Source organism: Monopterus albus, unplaced genomic scaffold, assembly GCF_001952655.1.
Source record: "Monopterus albus unplaced genomic scaffold, M_albus_1.0 scaffold253.1, whole genome shotgun sequence".
NCBI lineage: Eukaryota > Metazoa > Chordata > Actinopteri > Synbranchiformes > Synbranchidae > Monopterus > Monopterus albus.
Window position 1 is genome coordinate 737,361 of NW_018128133.1, and position 21,379 is coordinate 758,739.

At 41.1% G+C, this 21,379-nt stretch overlaps 2 protein-coding genes across 5 annotated transcripts in view; both read left to right on the top strand.

The window, feature by feature from the left end:
* The window catches only part of ark2n (arkadia (rnf111) N-terminal like PKA signaling regulator 2n), an 8,133-nt gene extending 3,328 nt beyond the window's left edge, over nucleotides 1–4,805 (top strand). Inside the window, exons 3-5 of one of the 2 annotated variants that reach the window (XM_020621088.1) lie at nucleotides 3,495–3,665; nucleotides 4,100–4,211; nucleotides 4,326–4,805. In XM_020621088.1, the coding sequence (XP_020476744.1) occupies nucleotides 3,495–3,665; nucleotides 4,100–4,211; nucleotides 4,326–4,488 (446 nt within the window). In that variant the 3' untranslated portion in view covers nucleotides 4,489–4,805. Of the gene's footprint in view, nucleotides 1–628; nucleotides 3,472–3,494; nucleotides 3,666–4,099; nucleotides 4,212–4,325 lie in introns of those variants that run through there. The other variant, XM_020621089.1, reaches the window with a different exon arrangement.
* Nucleotides 4,806–8,850: 4,045 nt separating this feature from the next.
* Nucleotides 8,851–20,464, top strand: ark2ca (arkadia (RNF111) C-terminal like ring finger ubiquitin ligase 2Ca). Of its 3 annotated transcripts, XM_020621100.1 has the most exons (9): nucleotides 8,851–9,126; nucleotides 10,099–11,714; nucleotides 15,952–16,252; nucleotides 16,337–16,462; nucleotides 16,603–16,732; nucleotides 16,854–16,958; nucleotides 17,085–17,180; nucleotides 17,282–17,382; nucleotides 18,054–20,464. In XM_020621100.1, the coding sequence occupies exons 2-9, from the start codon at nucleotides 11,693–11,695 to the stop codon at nucleotides 18,169–18,171; spliced, it is 999 nt and encodes a 332-aa protein (XP_020476756.1). In that variant the 5' UTR covers nucleotides 8,851–9,126; nucleotides 10,099–11,692; the 3' UTR covers nucleotides 18,172–20,464. The 3 variants fall into 3 exon arrangements, with proteins under 3 accessions (XP_020476756.1, XP_020476755.1, XP_020476757.1); XM_020621099.1 differs by lacking the exon at nucleotides 10,099–11,714 and having other exon boundaries at nucleotides 8,852–9,126; XM_020621101.1 differs by lacking the exon at nucleotides 8,851–9,126 and having other exon boundaries at nucleotides 11,113–11,240.
* Nucleotides 20,465–21,379: the final 915 nt, after the last annotated feature.

The window sequence follows — 21,379 nt, forward strand, 5'->3', positions numbered from 1 at the left end:
GGGGGGGGGGTATCGACAGGCCTGCTGCCTACTGCTGCTGTTGGAGGAGAAGCACTTTGTTTACTTTAGGCTGATCTTTTCACTGCGATTGCATTTCTTACAATATAAACTGTTCAGTTGGTTCTGGCATACAGTTTTTCTTTTCCACTGAATTCAGTATGTAGCTTGTGGTGTTTCAAGGGTTTTGCTTAATAAATTATTGTTTAGGACACTTAGTTTTGTTTTCTCACAGTGGAATTAGTTTATCTAGTCTTTAGATGTTTGTTCAGGAGCACTAGTATACATGCTGTTGCCTTTGCATTGTAGGTTTGTAATTATTTTGCCTTAAATCTGTTTACTTCAAAGTCTCACCAGTTAACACATTTTCCAAACTAAAGTCATTAAGTTGCCTGAGACATCCAGTTGTCTTCCTTTAGGGAGCTATAGTACATAAAATATTTTCAACCATCTTTACATCCCGCACACAGATCTGAGTGATAAAAATGCATGATGTAGCCCATTAGCATGAAAGAGTCGATCTGCACATAACCAAAAACAAACTGTCATTTTCTCTTTAATACAAAAGTCCACCTCCGACACATGAAGTGCTACTGTGTTTTCTTATGGCTTGGCCTCAATGTCTTTAAAGCTGGCTTCAGACGTGCATCGGAGAGATCCAGAGTGGGTGCCCAGATTCATGGGTTGCTGGACAGCGGTTCGTGGGACAGGAATGGCATCGGCAGCGTTCTGGAGGAGGCCATGACACGCTTTGCTGTGATGCAGCGCCAGACTGAGGAGCGCTTCCGCATCTGGATGGAAAAGCTCGCACACCTCGACTCAGACAACGATTCGTCCAAACGCTCAAGTGATGCCCTAGAGGGGCCACTACATCCTTCCCAGGGGGCACGCCCATCTCCTCCCAGTTCCTTTCTACCATCATCAGAGTCTGCAGAGACTATGGCTGCTTACATGTTGGCACGAGAGAATAACGGTCTCACCCCCATAAACAACAACATCCTACCTGAAGTGGTCACTCAGAATGGAAACATAGGTGTTCCAGACCCTGGTCTCTTGAATGCTTAGAACTCACTTCTTCACTCCTCGCTGTTTCATACTTTGATCTTACCAAGTGCAGAACTAGTTGATAGAGAAAGCATGACAATGGTTATTATTAGATAAATGATGCAAAGTCACTACATGGATTCACCACGAACCTAAGCTGGTCATTGGCTCTTGACTGTGCAGACCTAAGGCCCGGTGCATTTGCTGGCACTGAATCACTGTGAGAGTTGACATTCAGAACAAATCAGCTCACCTGTTTGATTTCTAGAGCATCTGTGACACAGATGCAGGGCACATCTCAGTAGGCTGTTGAGTCAGGGCTCTTATTGTATGGCTTGTTTGTTTTTGTTTACCAACTTACACAATGCATACACAATCACAAAACCACACGTAGGAACTGATTGTCATTCATACAGAATGAGCATTACAGCACCAGGGCAGCCAGCATTATAGAGCTACTGTAGATGGGGTGCTGCTGCTTAAGAGCACGTGCCTTGTCATTTTGAACTTGTGCTGAAAATGCTAATTAGCCTGTCATATTTATTTAGCAATCAGGTTCAACTCTGTACATAACCCTTTCTCCCGAACTATGTTTGCACTTTACGTGTAAGTGGTTCAGGACAAAAGAAACTTGTGACATCCTGTATTTTGGTGGCATAGCTTTACTTGCATTTAAACATAGATTTGCATCCAAATATAAACGGTATACTAACCCACACAATTTCTTGTTTTTAAAAATCTTATCACAGTATGTACTTAGTTTAGGTGTGTTTACATATTTTAAAATTACCATTTGGTTTGCTGCTATTGCTGTCTTTGTGCAGTAATAAGAAACGAGTGGAGGAGGAATAACTTGATTTCAGTAGAGTATGTAAAGATTATGAACATCAGATGAGGCATGTGTTCCTTTGTTGTGGTTATTAGCCACAATATGAAGAGGCTCAAATCTTCACTTATTCAATATTCAGCTAGTTAATTTTTTATTTGCATTTGGCTGCCAGTTTGGTCTGTCTCCCCAAGGCGCTGCGTGTTCCTCAGCCTGACTTTAAACTGAAACCCCAGGCGTCAAAGTTCAAACACAGCAGTAATACAACTGGAGTATGGTTCATGGCACTGTTACTGATTTCCTTACAGCAGTCTGATCTGGGTAATCATATGGCCTTCTGTGGTTCAAATCCTGTGGTGTCTGAGGTGGAAACACTCCTCAACCCTCTTAGCACACTCTTACTGATACTGATGACAGTAGTGTCAAAGTTCTTAACAGTGCTAACACCATCTAACCATGGCAGACATTGATGGAGTAGTCTTTGGCCTAATGATGTTAGTGGTAACATTTTCTGTATGTGCACATGTAGCCCTATGACTGTCAGTTTTACAAGCTGAAAGCATTGTTTCCCCACCTGTTTGCATGTAATTATATTTGTATATAAAATGTGCAAGGCCAAATTAATTTTCATCAGCAGCATGTGTGCGAAGTATAGCTTTGCTTATGCTGATAAATGGTGACTGGACCATTTTACCTTCTTATGTTTTCTTGGCCTAATGGTTTTATTTGAAATTGTGAAATTTTGTGAATATGGTTTTTGTTTCTCAGTGCATAATAATTTTGACATTTTGGGTTTAAACGGATCCAACAACTGCTGTCATGCATCAGTTACAGTTGATCAACATGATGAAGGAAGCCTCATGCATATAAGCTCAAACTACATGCATTTAAAACGACACTAAGGACAGTCCATTGTTTACCGAAGAGACTCTCCTGGTTTATATTAGCCCTTTTTGTATCTTGTATACATGGCCTTTACATTGGCATGTGTTTGGTTTCTCTGGTGACCCTGGTACCTGCCTATTTCAAAGCAATCAGCTGCTCATCGGCAGTGTTCTCTCATAGTACATGCTGTCCAGACAAACCCTCTCACACACCCACACACGCGTCTGGAGAGCAGCGCGTGCGTCTCTCGCAGGGACTCCTTTTACAGGGTAGAACAAAGACACATGTTCTTGCTCTTTCACAGATTTCGTCTTCTGTTGTTTGGCTTTTACTATCCCACCACATTTCGCTGACTGAGTAAGGTTATTGAAGTGTTTTGTAATGACTGTATTTTAGTGTAGTTTTTATGTGAGTGGCTGTTATTTTAAAAGCAATAAATAAAGAGAAAAATGTTACCAAAGGTTTGATGAATTGCAGACATCTTGTATAGTATTAAATCCTCACTAGTTAGAAAGTGATGTTCCTGTTTTACAGCAAAACGTACACTACCAAATCGATAAGCCAAAATGTTTTGTTCTGGTCTAAAGCTTTGCACCTGGGAAAATAGTGTGTTTTCTTGTGGAAACTGGAGATGCTGCAGCTAGCCAGACTATAGAGGCAGTGTCAAGTCTGTGGTCCAAACAGTGTCCCACTATTTCCAGGCATGATTTGAATAATGAAGTGTTTTCTTTGTTTTCTGCAGACGGGCCTCCAGTAGTGGGTCACTATGATATTTCAGACACTGATTCTAACCAGGAGAGTATGAGTGTGGAGACAGTCCGGACCACGGTGATAAAGCATGAGCTAAAAACACACAGAGGCCAGGATATGGCAGCTCACTCTGGGTGTAAAAGAGCACTGAGCTCTATTTCAGGTCAGTTACAAAGCAGGTATATCCAAACAGATCATTTTTCCACTCCTCTCAGTGAAGACAGGACATTTAGAGGCACAGGTGTCATCAATAAATGGGGGAAGCTGTGCTATTAATCTCAGCAAGACACCTTTGAAGTGCCACTCTTGATCCTGCACGCCACTGGTGCTATAAAAAGTCTTGCTGCTTTGCTCCAAGATAAAAGAATTGACTTTTCATGACTGACTAGCCGGCACTGTTATAAAGTCCACAGTTTATGTTGTGTCTAATGTGTCCCTCCATGCTATCAGTTAGCTTTTCAAACACAAGCATCAGATTCATCATTGTTTGTTCTTGTCTGTGTCAAAGCAGCTGTAGTCTTTGTGTCAGTAAGGCCTGAAGCTCTTTACTGCTTTGGTCCTCCTCACAGTAAGTCACTCTGTTCCTCTTTGTTTCAGGTCACGTGGAACCAGAGCTGTCGCAAAAGGAGAGTTCTCAACACAAGAGCCAGATGAACGTCGCTTCTTCTGACAGTGAGGTGGAAATAGTTGGCGTGCAACAGAATGCACGGTAAAGACTTTCAGAGAGGAAACTTTCGTCAGCTAATTTTACTAACCAAATATTCCCCACTCCCAGTTTTACAAATGAATTCATTGTTTTGTTTTGTTTTGTTTCTGAATGCAGATGTTCTCATCCATGTGGAGGTGTGATAAAGAGTTTGTCCTCTTGGAAGGAGAACTCTGTGGAGCAGTTAAACAGCACAAATCAGCCACAGCTCTGGACTACTGTTTCCCCTCAGCCCAACTGGGTGTCCCCTCCTGAAGTGGTGGACCTCACTCTGGACTAGGACACCAGACACAAATACCTACTTTAAACAACCTGTACACTGAAGACTCCTTTTTTTCCTTCCTCTCACTCCTCCTCTGCCTCATCCTTCTTGCCTCGCCTACATGTTATGGCTGAAATCCTTCCTAAAGTTGCAGCTTTGCCTGTAACTGCTTGTGGACTCTTCCTGCTCCAGTGTACTGTTTGTTTTTAACTTACTGTTGAACAATCATGTTTATCAAAGCCATTCTACTGATGTGATTCCCTGATCTCAGTCTGTCAGCTATGAATTTAATTGTAATAAAATGGCACAGCACTTCAAGTGCAGGTGAAAATGTACGTAAGAGTGATTTATGTGTTTAATGATAGCAATATCCTGGCTTCAGTTAATACCTCAGTTACCCCTCGATAACACATATAGGTAGTCATTTTGTGTTGTGTGATTGCAAGGTATATAGTGAAAACTTCAAGTTGCTGCTTGAGAGCAGGTCATTATTAAGACATGGCTGTTGATCTGTTTCACTACAGACTCTGAACAGAAACTTTTCAGACTGGATTCAGCATTTTTAACCTGCAATCAAGACAAAATGGCACTGTACATGGATAGCCTGGACAGCCCATGTTCACGGTACAGTTCCTGTTGTACAGTAGACTATAGATAGATGGCAAAGATTGCTTTGTACCAGTCTAGGGTCAGTTTTGTTTTCAGAAGTCTCAGCACTGGTCTGGTTTTACATTTAGTTCAGTTTGCATTGATAGCTTTCCTTTACTGTACAGTGCTCAACACAAGTCCAGCCTGCGCTCTGATGTGGTTGGCTGGGTTTTGGTTTATCTTAAAGGAGCAGTTGGACATTTTGGGAAAAGGGCTTATTTGCTTTTTTTTTTTTTTGCCAAGAGATAAAAGAGATGATTGAGCACCTTTATATAAATTTGTTAAATATAAATATCTATTTGTTAAATATAAATCTATTGCCAGCAGCTGGATAGCTTAGCTTAGAATAAAGACTGGAAACCGGTAGCAACAGTGAGACTGACCTCATCCAAAGGCAACAGAATCTACCTACCAGCACCTGTAAACAAATTCACCTTATAGTTTCTTTATTTAGTCCTTAGAAAAACTTACTGTAAAAATGACAACTGGTTTATATGTGTGATTCTGTTTTTTCTTACCACAGTTGCTTCCCAGAGTCTGTGCTGGTTGCCTGGTAGTTGATCAGAGCCATGTTGGCATTTTCCCCACCTCCAGTCTTTATCTAAGCTAACTGACTGCTGACCTTTGCTTAATGCTTAATGGACAGTGGTGTCATTCTTCCCATCTAGCGTGAACTCTTTTTTTTCTGTTACAATATTAAAAATCCATTTTACTTTTTCATGAAAACAGAAAGCCACTGATTTAATTCAAACAAAGTACAAAAAAAGAATAATACACTACAAACATTTTGATCATTTCTACCACCGCGGTGCTGGTTTATTGGTAATAGAAATTATAAATCTTTTGTTTTGAGCTATTTTATGGTGGAAGCCATGTTTCTGATACAGAATCTGTGTGTCCCAGGTGACACAGTTATCAGTGAATGTATGACCCTGCAGTGCTAACTGGGTGCACCTATTGTTTGCATGCTTATCCTGAGTGGATGCAAACACCTTTAAACCTCTGGGGACCCCTTTATAACAACTAAAGAAATGTATCTTCCATTGAATACTGCAAAGCAAGATGGCCTGAATGCCTTGAAATGTGCACTATTTTCTTTTAGGATGGTAAAAAGCTTATTCTTTTACCTTACAAAGCAGTGGATTTTGCTATCTAAACAAATATTTTAATAATAGATGTGAATTTAGCACACATATTAAAAAAGTAAAAGTGGTGTTGAGTTTATAGAGACATTTATCGTATGAACGGCTTTCCCCCTGCTCCTCAGGGCCTGCTTGCGCTCTTTAATCGTATTCTTCTTTTTGTGCCCATGCAGTACTGCAGCCACACTAGTACATTGTTATCAACAATCCAAATTCACATGCTGTTTTAACACTTTAGATTTGTTTCACTGCATATTGAATACTTTCCTAAAGTGATGCTTGAAAATTATATAGTCATACTTTTAACTTCTGCTGGTCACAGAAAGGGAAAATCCAAAATACAAGGAACTAAACCAAAGTCTAAATGGAATGTTTGTCTTTCCCGACTTGTGCATTTGTTGTGAAATAAGGTGATGTGAATTCTGTTTCAGATACAGAATTCACTTATCTGAAAGATTGAGTTTTATAATGCAATGTTTGTTTTTCATTGGCAAGATTTTCCACTATATGCAGCTACCACTGTAATGAATTCTTTTACCAGAGCACAGAATATCTACTCTTCTTCACCACCTATATTGGTATTAGTGGTGCGTTTTTAAATTCCATGACTATATTTTGCTATTGTTCCTTAGGCTTACCATGAAAGACTAGTAACACATTGCCCACATCCTTAGTGGGTTGGCAGAAAATTAGGGCGGTGATGCTCGACTGTGGTTGCATATAATATGTTTGGTCACATGTTTTAACATCAAGTCAGATAGTATCCTCATTGCCAGTAATTTAGGCTTGCTCTTCTTGTTTTATTTTACTGTCAGTATTTTAAATTAACAAAAAAAAGGGTATTTTGTTGCTTCTGCAAGTCCTTGACTTCCATGAAATTGTCTGTAGAACAAAAAGAAACTATTTTAAAACTAAATAAATAGAGCGTTATTTAATGACTCCTTTGTACAGATTTATTGTTATATGCCTTGAAAAAAAATCTGTGATTTATTTTAAAATCTGGTTATGTGATCTTTGCTCATTGCTGTGACTGCTGATGTCAGATATCTAGCTTCAAACTTAGAGAAAAAAAGCCGAATGAGTGTCTATTTGCAAATTGGGCTGCCAGTTGTGGTTGTCTGAAGTAGTGTAATTGGCACTGACATCTTTCAGCTGAAGACAGTGACATTTTTCATGCTTTAAATGATTTCTTCAAAAAGTTCTCCCTCAAATGTAAATATTATGACAATGACAGTGCACTGATAAATGCATCTGAGGTCCAAAGCTAATCATGAAGTGTTTTGTATTTTATTGTCCGTACAAGAGAGAATTATTGCCATCATACAAACAATACTAAATCAGACTTCTCATTGTCTTTTTTAACCTGTAGCCAAATAGTCTAGACAACTGCCTCGCTGTAAACAACACAATTTCAGCCTCACACACAAAAGGGGCATGTCAGGTCAGAGGTCACACAGCAACACCTGCCACTAGGGGGACATACGGAGTTCACATGGGGAGGACAATGAGGGAGTGGAGAAATGCAGTCTGCCTGCGGGGCCCTCCTTCTAAAACCAAAGAATCCCTTTACCAGCTCTTTTCACCCTCGGGGCAGAACCTCAGCTGTATGCTAATTTTTACAGGGCAGTGATGGCCTCAGAGAGCAGTGAATGCACCGGCTCCTTCCTCCTGCACGTCTCTTCAGTGTTGTACAAGTGCGCTGTTACATGCAGGTCTGATCAAAATGACGACTCACTGCTCGGCTCTGCTTAATTCAAATTAAAGAGCTGTTTTCTAGCAAACATCTGCCGCCGTCAGTTAATTAGTTAGCTGAACAAAAGAATAATTGAAAAAAGTATAAATAACTTATAGTAGCAGACCTAAAATATGAATTTGTTTATATGTTGCACTGAAATAACAGGCAATGATTTTTATAGAAAAACCATATTGCAGTAGCCACTGTTCTCATTTTGTCTATTCTAAATGTTCTGTATAGTATAACATGATAGATCAGAAGCCTATTGTTTGTGAGTAAAGGGAACTGATTTTAGTCATCTGACTTACACTGGTAGTAAAACTTTGTGAAAAGCCCTTTGTGTGGCACCACAGGCTAAAGCATTAGATGGTGGGAACTAGAAGATGAGGACATATGGGACTCAGAGTTTTGTGACACCCTCAGCCTCTCCATGTCCATCTGTTCCCACTCTCTTCAGGCCTAAAGCTAAAGGCAGAGAGGTTTTCAGGACAATTTCAGCATACAATATATTGCACAGAAAAATAATGCAGCACATGCAATGGAAGCAGTTGTTTCTTCAAAGCAACTATAATGTGAATTAACTTTGGTTGTGTTTGTTGGTTCTACTATAATTTAATTTAATCTGAGGTATTTTCTTGTCTATTAAAAACTCAGATTGCTATTAACAGGCTATGTTGTCGTTTTACTGTACTAGTCAAATCTGGACTAGATTATCAAGGACAGTAAAAGGAGTCTTTAAAACACAGTTTCAGATTTGTGAAACCTTCATGCTATTTATGAAAATTTAGATCCAGGTCTACGACTCCTATTTCATATAATTTTTGGTGGTGGATCCAGCCCTTGAGGGGCGGGTTGTCCAGGACAGACGTCCCCGCCCCCTGCGCTGATCCCATTGGTGGAGCTGGGTGCCAAAGCCGCAGGGCCCTGCTCGATGGGCTCCAGTGATTGGTTGGTCGGCTGTGTGCGCAGGCAGAGCAGCCTGTCTGTTTGAATGTGCTGGAGACCGAAGGGGTTCATTTCCATGGACCATCTGTCTCGCTGGCTGCCCACACAACAAAGAAGGACCCAGGATGGTGTTAGTGCACGTTGGATATCTGGTTCTCCCCGTCTTCGGCTCAGTTAGAAATAGAGGTATGACTACCAATATTTTTGTAAATCATAACCCTAACAAATTTCTCGGCGTTTCTTCTTTTAAATGTCCTCCATTGATGTAAACCGAGCTGACATCTGCTACTCAAAAAAAAAAAAGTTTAAACAACGCAAGCCAACATAACAGCGACAGTCTACTGTAGATAACATTAGCTGAGTTGCTAACTGTAATGCTACGTACATTTAGCCAGATAAAATGTGATTATAATGAGTGAAGACTTATAAAAGCCATGACTATATTAATGTTAGGGTATTTCAGGGCCTGGTACCAGCTGTCAAATGGCAGCCCCGCTTGTCTGTTATCCTCATCTGTGCTCGGAGGCTAACGCGGTCCTGTCTGGTTTGTCTTTCACTGAGCAGTGTTTACGTGCGTTCGCAGCTATTTTGAGCAGCTACCGCTAGCTACTGCTGGGCAGTACCAATAGCCTGATAACAGCTACGTTCAGTAGCTCAGCTTTAGCTAATAATATCCACAGCTCTGTCTGGATGTGGCTTTAATGTGGCCAAGCAAGTAGCTGTATCTGAATCTGACAACATGACAATGATCGTTTGCCCCTTTGTGTGCAGCTGGCATCGAGTCTGCTGATTCCTCGCGCTAGTTTTACCTCGATTTTCATGAATTATATCAAACATTTCGTCTGTTAAATCCAGGTATTGTAATGGCGGTACCTCAGAGTAGTGACTATGGCTGGCGACTGTAAATAGGCTTTAAAATTGTGTTATTTTGCCCCCGACCCTTCAGATGAATCCTGCAAATTGCGCTTGCTCCAGCAGTGAAAATCACACTTGTCCAATTGGGCACAGTAACATCATCCTCCATTGCAGCAGGCTATCTGTGTTGATTATGTAATAATAATAGTATTAATAATTTAACGTGCACTGTTACAACTACATGCAGTAGCACCAATGATTTCATTGTGCTTTTATTTGTGTTCTTTTTTTCCTGTTCCATAGTATCGAGGCTGGCTCTACATTCCGCATTTCTCAGACCTTTGTCCCCCTCCATTGTGTAGCTAACGATCATCTGCTGCTGTCTGCCGTAGCCTCTGCCTGTTCTCTGCATCTAGCTGTATTGTGAACCCCTTCTTCCTCATTTCCTCTTTCCATCTGAAGACGACATTGGCATTAAAACCGAGTTCCCACTCATACCGTATCCTTCTGTGTAACAGACTAAAGAATAACACTTTCTATAGATAACAGTGTCTTAATTTAAACTGTCTTGTTGCTCTTTAGTGAATAACCCATTGTAGCATTAGACTTTACTACAGACTGTCATTGTGATTCTCCCATTCAGTGTGGATAGGCTACATTCTGCTGTAAATTTCTGTAAAGTGGATACATTTTGATCCTCCCCGTTTCGATTACAGCCAAGCTTGATCGAACTCTGAATATCGTCTCCATCCCCTATTTGCAAAGGTGCATTGTACCAGCTTCTCATCAATAAAGCGCTTGTATGATCACCTTCTCTGTATCGTTTAGGCCGGTCCTGTTATCCTAACATTCACCAATTGGCCAATCCCTGCCATACTCAAATCACAGTAATCTGTGCGATGTTATTTTCACCTTTGACGGTCCCCTGCACCTGTTACAGCCGCGTTCAAACCACTGGTCATAATCCTGGCTATGTGTGAAATCCTTTGTTCTTGCTAGCTGAATTGATACAGTTAATCATAATAAATTGGCAAGGCTCAGGTCCAATTCATCTTGCTATTTAAAAATCCCCCTTTTTGGAACCACAATCATGATGCGCCGCCCCCTCTCAGGCCTTTCCTCAGACACCTCCAGAATGCTATCCATTTTACAGGGATGTGAATATCCTGCACTGCTGTAGAACTCCTTTTAGAATCAAAATGTCTTTTATTCTTTGGTTGTGGTTTTTCTACCTTATGTTTTTGTATTAGATCCTAATGCATGATCATTTTACACTTTTGTTTTTCCACATTGAAAGCAGATTCCAATGTAATTTTTGTGTAGAGATGTCCCTGCTGTACTGAAATGTGCTGAAAGCATACACATCTACTCATTGGATGCTGCTTCTGTTCTGTTAACCCTACAGAGAGCATGGTCGGGCCTTGCCTTTGGTCTTTATTTGCATGGTATTATTATGATTATATAGGATATATTACTTTTATTATTACTATTATCACACAGTGCCACACATACTAATATTTTCCAATAAAGACTGTAGTTTTCTTCCTAACCTTCAGTGTGCTTTTTGCTGATTTCCATGTGTTCCTCCCCTCCTCACTTCACACTGTGCTGTCACTGAGATGGTCCCCTCACTCTGTATGTGCTCTCATTTATCCGCTGTCTTTGACAGAGTTTCTTCAAGTTGCTGCTCTGCTTAACTTTGGAGTAGGGGCAACCAAATTTTCTATCCATCCCAAAAAAAGCATGTTTATAGTGAAACACATGGCATTGATATTACATGTCACACGCTGTCATCCCCTTCTAATCCATACACTGCTGTTTATGAAACAAGGCAGCCTTCCCTCACATCCACTCATTGGTGTTCATTGGTGTTAACATTGAAACCACTTTGGGCAACATGACTAAAATCCTTTATCAAGGTAGAAGTAATTTTTCATTTTGTGATTTCCATAAAATGTTAATGGGTACAACAGCCATAAATAAATATAAATAAGTATATCTTTAAAGTGCATCCCTCAAATTAAATACCCAACATTTCAAGGTTTTTTTACACAGTGATGCAAACATTATATGAAATCTAATTTTATGCTGACACATTTGCCTTACATGGCCCAAAGATATTAAAGCTATGGTACAGTATAAATAATATACCAGATTAATATCTCTTGGTGTGTCTGTGTATACATATATATATATATTTCATCATATTTTGGGGCATCTGCTTATTCACTTTCCAACAGAGCATTAGATGAAAAGATTGACACCACCCATGTTTGTACCATAAATATGAAGCTGGCTAGCCTGGAATCTGAGTGGCTCAGTCCAGTGATAACATAGTCCACCTATTAGCCCCTATAAACTTAAATCACAGAAAGCAGCGTTTTTTTTTTTTGTTGTTTGTTTTTTTTGTGGAGAATAAACTCCTGTGTGTTTGTAGATTGAGACAACAGCAAAACTGAACCCACTTAGGTACACATTATAAGTCCAGATAAAGCTTTTTTTTAATTAACACTTTGGTTTTTTTTGTAATAATGTTGTACTGTAGGTTGTCTACAGAAGTGCCATGTGTTTATATTTGGGTGACAAATTCCAGGAAGTTCTGACTAAATGACTAAACAGACGATTGATGGTTTTAATCACAAAATGTCAAGGAGTCTGAAAAATGCCCATTTTGACTTTCCAGAGTCTAAGGTGGTGTCTTCAAATGTTTTGTTCAACAAACAAATCAAAAAGCATTCATTTTATAATCATATCTGATAAAGAAAAGCAGCAGTTCCTCACATTAAAGAAGGTGGAACCAGAAAACGGTGATTTTTTTGCTTCAGACTAGTGGTCAATTCACTTTCTATCAATGAATTGACTTAATGGTTGAAGTTTTCAGTTATTGAATAACTTAAATGAGTATAAACAAGTGAGTTGGAGACATTATGTTGGAATATGTTTTGGAAGAACGGTGTTTCCTCCTTCCAAAAGAGCTGGTCTGTAGACACTTTACTAACAAGTTTGCTGTTCACATTATGTTACCCTAGTTTTTCCTTTTAATATATCACCCATCTAATTATATAAACTAATATACATTTCAAATATGAGGCCTATAAAATAATTTGGTTTATAAGTTCTCATTTTTCCTGTAAATTTAATGTGCATCATGGTTTAAGGTTGCTTTCACTTTAAGCATTTTGTGAAAAGCAAAGGGTCATAACATGCAGCACAGGCATATGTATTTAGCCACACATTTTAAACATAAAGTTAGCAGTTTAAAGGGTTTTCTAGCCTGGGACCTTCTGCTGTCCCATTTCAGCCACTTGAGCCATACATCTGCATACACAAGGTGTGGCTGTGGAATAGCCGTGTGTGCTCTGTAACTCTCTTCGCCACCTAGAGCAACAGACCTTTAAATAACTCAACAGCTAATGCATATGTTCTTCCACAACAACTGCACTGGTACAGATCAAGTCATTATCACATATTTGTCTTCCACCCAGCACTAACTCTCTCCTTATTTGACCGATGTACAGAATCAAGGTCAGTGCACAGTGTGCTAGCATGTGCCATGTAGAGCCATTTGTATGCAGGTTTTTAGTCCAGCTCTACAACAGAGAGGCTGGTTTCACTCATTAGTCGCCTCACTCTTGATTGTGAATGTGCTTATCAGTGATATCAGCTGGTGCGGTGATGGGTTTCAATGAAAAACTGCATGCACACGTCTCTGAATGCCACATGATGGAAGACCACCGAACTAGGCAGAGCACAGGATCGTGTGTAGAGAGGAGGTGTGATAGTAAAGCTGCAGTGATAATAGCAGGAGGGGGTGAGGGAGCGAGAGGCAGGTTCAATGTCAGACTGCTGCAGTCGCAGGTGGGCAGGACTTATGAGCTGTCACTCACACAGGGACAACATGCTGCAGTCACATTGTGGGGGAGGGGCTGACTGTGCAGCAACTCAAGGGTGAGGATAGGTGCATATGAAGGAGTGTGTGCACTGCATGAGTAAATAGGTGGGCGTCTGTTCTGCACCAGTCAGGCATTTTATATCTGTAAGTCAAACTGGAAGCAGAGACGCAACAGTAACATCAGGACTGCTGGCAGCGTGTTCAACATAAATGGCAGCAGTTCATCCTGTAGAAGAGCCCAGGCTAAGCTTTGCACTGAGGCCAGTCTTACTGGGTCACAGGCTGTATACAAAAGTAATGTGTAGTCTTTTACCAACCCAGACCACTCGTCTGCCATTTCTGTTCTACTTCCTCACATAAATGTTTTCAGTTTGCTCATGGGTCTCAAGGTTCACTGGCTTCCTGTGTCCCGAGGCTATATTCAGCGAGGTAAAACAATAACCAAGGAAATGTGTTTAGCGGTGATTTAAGGAATTGTTTGATGCTTATTTACTTTCTGGTTGAACGTTAGATGAGAATATTCATACCACTCTTTTACCTGTCCATTAGCTACACACTGTATATGGCAACCACCAGTTAATGGTCACAGGCTCCTGGGCTCGGTCTGTCTGTTGGCCCTTTTCAATCATCACTACACCACCTGTGATTCAAGCCTTACACAACAAACATACTGTACATCAAGTACAGGGGGCAGGTCAGCGTCTCTGTTTCATCAAGCCTCCAGATACAATTTGGCCCAATAGGTACAAACAGTGCCCTCAATTCCATTTACCTGGGTCAGTGCTGTCTGGATGTGGTCTTGTGCTTAGAGCCGCTGAGGTACCTTCATTGTCGTCTTCAGCAGTTTCTCCAGTTTGCTAGAACTGTGACCCTGTGCTTATTTCAGATGTTTCCGAGTCGGTGTCCAGCTCTTCTAGTGGCCTTCTTCACAGCTAGTTGATGTTTTGAGCCTTTTTGAAAGATTCAGTTAAATTTTAAAGTTACTCGTTGTCTCGCTTCTCTTTTTATTTTTGAGCCCTTATGAGCACCCCTCTCACTCAGTAGGTCCCTGGGCTTTAGCCCAGGAAAGCCCTGGCATTAAATGGGCAGTGTCTATCCAATTAAAATCCACCATATAATTCACACATATTTAAGGGATGTTTACATGAAAAAGTAAATGAATGAAGAAAATGTTAGATCATTTGTAGGTTATCCATCTTCTGTTAATTCAATTTGTGAGCAAATACTAAACATATAGCAAACCATCAATAGTCCACGCACTTGCTAATATAAACAATTTAACACCTCCAACTTTAGTCTCCCTCATTCAGCTTGAAACAGCTGACACAACAGTGGATGAGGCAATTATTTCTTCCATTATACATCACTTGAATGAGCTGTATACAATAAATTATCACAACACTCAGCTATTCAATATGGACCATGCACAATACCTTCCACACCCTGCTGTTGGCCTCCTGGTCCACAAAGCTAGAAAGCAGTAACTGAAAATTGAAGTAGTAACTGTCTCCACCTCACCCTGCTTTCTCTGAGCTCAGAGTAATTTGTATTGATTGTTTAGTGCAAGCCAGTACAGAAGTGATCCAGTGGGACTACCACACAATCTCAGGTTGCTGCCACCTTTGATAGTAAGGGTTAGAAATGTTAGAAATTATAATATTTTGAAAAAAACCTTAGCTGCCATGGTTTCTGACTATTGCCAGACTTGTGGAGGAGGGTTTTAATGAGAAATCTGTGCTCCTTTAAACAGCAAGGATATGACATATGGGATATGATATATGACCTAAATCTATTATATTGAGTGGAGATGAACCACAGATAACCCTTGGTGCTATGGATCCTCTTGGAAACACCCCAGGCTGTTAATGAAGATCCATCCATCCTGCTGGCTGTACTATAGAGGATAGGCAGGACACTGATTGCAATCTGTCTGTGGGTTTAGATGGTGCTCCACAGGGGTCTCAGTGTCTGTGTGATCCATCTGCTGTTTTGTCTGTCATGCCTTGTGTCTTCCTGTGTCCGTTATCTCCTGTTTTTATGTTCTCTTTGTGTTTGGTTGCTAATTGTTTTGTACGTGTTTGTGTGTGTGAGTGAGAGAGAACTCCAGAAATGACAAATTTGTCTTTTTAATTGCTTGTGTTTGGCAGTTATATGTGTTAATGTGCAGTTAATTGGTTTGACAGGGCCTCTTTGTGGCGTCTAACTGAAAGTAATCACATTTTTATCTGGTTCTATTTCTGAGAGCTTGTATTTATTTCCAATAGGAGCACACTTCACCAGGCATCACAACAGCCATGCTACCTCCTGCCGACACTTTCACCTGGGCACTCCCCAGGTGCCCATCTCAGCCGAATTCCCTCTAGGACACGCCAGCCAGCCCCCACAAACAGGCCTGGCTCCCCCCCTGCCTCCAGCACACCACCCACCCCTCACTACCCTGCCTGCACCCCCCCAGTTCCAGGATGTGCCAGGGCCTCCGTTCCTACCTCAGGCCTTACACCAGCAATACCTCATCCAGCAGCAGCTTCTTGAAGCGCAGCACCGCAGGATCCTCCCACACTCCAGGTAAAACTGCAGCACCACACAAATATAGACACATATGCATAAAAACAAACAAGTAAAACATAGTTTATCTTTATCCTGTCGCAGAAGAACCCAGGAGCGTATTCCCCTAAACCCTCACCGGCTGCGTTCAGGATATGAGTACCCGCCTGGCCTCCATGTTCCCCAGCCAGTGACACAGCAGCCGCGGTACCTGGCTGAAGGCACAGACTGGTGAGTCACTGCCAGAGATTGACAAGAGTCCTGCAGAGTTGACAAATTATCCTGTCTTTTTATCCATGTGCCCATCTGTCTATTTGTCACATTGCTTAGCATGATGGGTGACATTTATTTGCCTGTCTGTCTTCCTGCAGGGATCTCAGTGTAGATGCCGGACTCCCGCACCACCAGTACCAGCTCCAGCAGCTTCCACAGCACTATCAGCATTACCTGGCCTCTCCTCGAATGCACCACTTCCCCAGGAACACATCCTCTACACAAGTGGTATGGTCAACACAGACTGTTCTACTGTTAAGATTTATATTTCCCTTACAGTTGGAGAAAAACTATATTCAGCTAGAGGATTAACATTGCTGTAATATGATGAAGAATTTTGTTTTGGTAGGTTGTGCATGAAATCAGAAACTACCCATACCCCCAGTTGCACCTGTTGGCACTGCAGAGTTTGAATCCTTCAAGGCATGCCACAGCTGTTCGAGAAAGTTACGAGGTAAATATGCCTCCAAATACGTTTCATATAGTCTTACCTAAACAATCTCACCTAAATGTCCATTTAGTAGCTTATATTTATTATATATATTTACTGTGCTCCACTGGCTTTCCACTGTTCCTTCAGGAGCTATTGCAGCTGGAGGACCGGCTGGGGAGTGTCAACAGAGGAGCTGTTCAGACAACCATAGAGAGATTTACCTTTCCACATAAATACAAGAAGGTATAACAAATAACAGTTAACATACAGAGACATAAAATATATTCACATTGGGCTTTTCTGGACCCCACCATTTGTCTTTGTGTAATTTAACCTGCTAACAGAGAAAGCCCCTGCAGCTGAAGATTGGTGAGGAGGAGGAAACAGATGTGGATGAAAAATGTACCATCTGTTTGTCCATGTTGGAGGACGGAGAGGACGTCAGGTGAGAAATGCTTCATAGTCCCATAATACTTGTCACTACAACATTTAACTTAAAGCAAGACTTTGACAGTTTGTGAAAGCACGTTAACTTGCTGGTGAAGAGTTAGATGAGGAGACCGATACCACTCCTGTCTTTGTACAGTAAATATAAAGATGCATCCAGCACCCAGCTAGCTTTTTTTCACTACAGCAGTTTGGGAGATGTATCATGTTAACTAGTGAGCTCTAGAGGTGCTGACAGGCATTTGACAGAGCCAGACTAGCTGTTTCCAGCCTTTGTGCTAAGCTAGCCAGCTGCTAGCTTCAGCTATTTATTGCACAGAAATGAAAGCATGATCAATCTTCTCATCTAACTTTCCACATTTCCCAAAATGTAAAATACTTTAAGCACTGATAGAGGCACATGCACTTACACTTAAATTCAAACCAAAGTTGGGGAGTAAATCTCAGGGGGTGAGGAGAGAGAGTCAGTTTACAGCATGTGGAGTCTCAGCTGTCTGGGAGGCATGTGGGATTGATGACTCCACAGAAAATGTCTCTACATGTCTGCATGAACTAAATGAACTCCCGGTAGGTTTCAGAAGTACGTTGCAAGCACATAACGGTGTGCACTGGGAGAGCCATATTTGCCAATGTGAATCAGCATTGACCTTGTGTCTCTCTGTCCTCCAGGAGATTGCCCTGCATGCACCTCTTCCACCAGGGCTGTGTGGACCAGTGGCTGGCCACCAGCAGGAAGTGTCCAATATGTCGAGTTGACATCGAAACACAGCTGAATCCTGACAGCTGATGAGATTAAACCCCCCAGGCCCCCTTCTGTCAATCACCTTCATTTGGATCCTGCTTTCTTCCACCCCGGCTTGCCGGACCTCCCCCTCCCCCGTTGGGTGCTTTGCCAAATGTCTCCAGACTTCATGTGACATCACCACTCTTCTGACTCACGCGTTACTGAGCCAAGCCAGGATAACTAACTGCACAAGAGGCCACAAAGAACTCTCTTTATATAGAAGCACATCCCTTTGGAAGCAAAAGACACACAAACACACACATACTCATGTACACAGGGTTTACTTGTAGCTTGCTGGTCATAAGTGGGGTGTTGTTGCTGTTGTGGTGTTATACTGTAGGTAGCCCTGGGCTGTGTAGCATGTCCTTAAAGCCATGACTTAACGTCCTGAGAGTGGAAAACACATAACCCACACTGAGCTGGATACTTCCTCTCTATTTTCTCTCTCTATTTCTATATATATATATAAAAATATATATACATATATATTTCTCTCTTTTCAAACACGTCAGTCAAAATGAATATTCTGCTACACAAGAAAGCTTAACAGAAACTAAATGCTCTGATGTTTACCGAAAGGTCATTTGTGGTCATAGTAGAGTAGCAGTAACCATCAAGTGATACTGTATCTGGTGCACTGTCGCCTTCTTGGGGGCAAGTGCCAGCTAGCTGAGTGTTTTAATTCTATCATGCAGCTTTTACATTTTTGCAATACAGCTGTATTTTTACCTTGGATTGGTGTCATGTCAGTAGGCCTCCTTTACCGCCGTGAAAACCAAGCTCAGTGATCAAGTTGTTGTGTGTTTAAAAGTTTAAAATAGGTAGAAAGTGTTTTACCAAAATGCATTTTGTCATGGTGTAGCTCGAACCTGTAGTGCAGGTTCACGTGTGTGTGTGTGTGCTCTGCCCTGGTGAGTGTGACTTAAAGAATGTGTCTAACAAGTGTGTGTGACATTTAAAAGTGCAAATGTGTGTATTTCAAGGGTCTGAAGCAACACCTAGACTCACTAGAGATTAACAGCATGGCCACTGGAGTGCTTGTATAATACCAAGCCAAAAAGGGATTTAAAAAAGAAAACTGCAGTATCACGCACTGCAAAGCAAGGTGGGAGGAAGATTTAGCTGCCCTTGTACCTGCATCTTCAGCTGGTGCACGGCCAGTGGCAGAACAGTGTGTGCTAAAAATGCATGTTTCATCGTCGACTTGAGCTGTTAGCTTTGGTAGTGTTACTTCAGTTTAAAAAGGTACAGAGATGGCTGTGCATGACTTAGTTAATCTGAGCTGTGACTATCTTCTCTACACTAACAAACAAGAAGAAAATGAGTGGCTGTTCCCCTAACTCGTAGCGTGTGTTCTCCTTGCCCCTTCGGTGGAAATGATGGGATCCTCTTTTACCTTATTGCCTAAAGAACAAGCACATGTGACAATAGTTATAGCAGCAAAGGTTTTTCCCTCGGTATTGAATTTGCATCGGTTTATAATTAGGTTTAGATTCATGCAGTGTTTCAGCAGAGAGAGGAGCTTTCGTATTGATCTTGTGTATTTGTGTGACAGACCTCCCCTTGTGGTTGCTATGCTGGTTGCTATGCTGTATTGCTAGAACATGTAGAACATGGCCCGACGGAGGCAGCCTCCCTCTCACAGTGCACAGACATGAGGCGACACGACAGCAGGAAAACATTCAGGCTGCTAAAACAAGTCTTGGTCTCACCAGTTTTCAGTTCTTTTTTTTTTTTACCCTTTGTGTCAGCTTGTCATCTCAGTTCCACAGGACCCTCGCTGTCCTATGCACTGCGACAGTAAAGGATAAGACTTGGTCCAGAGATCCTTTGAGCCTTGTGGGCCTAGGATCATTTAACAAGGCCTACATCTCCCTGTCTTGTGCACTGCCAGTGTTGACACTGCCTCCTCCTGTAGTGGAGTCATCCGTGATGAAGTTTTCATAGTTTACACAGGGTGTTGTCAGTTGAGATGCCTTAAGTATTTAACAATCATAATTTATTACTAACTGTAGATATTGTGGGTATCTATTTAATTTTCTATAGTTTTTTTGGGGGGGGGGGCAGGGGGGACTGAATCATAATTTATTTATTTAGAAATAACACAAAAATGCTATGAAAAAACTATTACCTCATTTTTGCATTGTTTTCAGTGGGAATGCTTTGCATGCAGTTGTACTTTTTAAAACACTAAAGTTAAAGAAAAAAAAAAGCCCTGCTGTTTGATCTCCACAGGCTGGCTGTGCGATGTTTACTGTCTAAGGCTGAGCTACTGAGCCCGCTTTCCATCTCTCTTCTTCTCGTGTATGTCTCTCTCTCTCTCATGTGGTGCTGTGGATCTTGGTTACATTCCATTCAATGCAATTTCTTGGATCCCCCATGCTGTTATGTAGTGGGCAACTGCAATGAAGTGAATTGGTTTTAGTTTGTGTTTTTTCTTATTTTGTTTTGCACTCACTAGGTGAAATATGGGAACCCTCTCACTGGCAAAAGGTACTTTAGATAATTTACTTTTATCACTAAGAACACTGGCTTTCGTTTTTATGCTCTTCTCATAATGCACTGTGGGTCTTAATGCTAATCATCTGTGCAGCATCACTTTACTCTTTGTATCTGTCTTTAAGTTTCATTTGTCTGGTGTTTCTCTTCAGTTCTTTTTCCAGAATAGTTTGTAGACTTAAACATAACAAGTGCCTCACTTTATGTGTCACAAGACATTTCCATATTACTGAACCCATTCATATGTAACAGTCAATCCATGAAACCACCATGCCTTATTGGTTGCATAATTAATTAGAATGGGTCATGCAAGAGCTGAAATAACATTTGACAGGTGTCTACAAAAGCCATTTTCCTTAAAAATTCAAGTCAGACTGACCAAAAGAGTTGTCGGTTTGTAATACTGAACATACTGTGTAAATAGTTCAGATTATAAATAGGCATGTTTCACTATAGGCTTTACAAGAATCCTTCTTCAGTTCATCTCTGTATTTTGTTTATCTTGTATCTCCTATTCTCTTCATTTCTATATTTTACCGTCCATCTCTCCTCTCAGAATCCATCCTGCTTCCTCTCAGTCTAAAAGGAAAGCAAGGATTTTAAAGCACAACCTTTTCTAAAAATGCATGTTTTCTCAGGTTTCAATGGTGTCAGTGGTTTCATAGTATATGGTGAAAATATATACAAAGAATATAACAGAAAACAAATATTA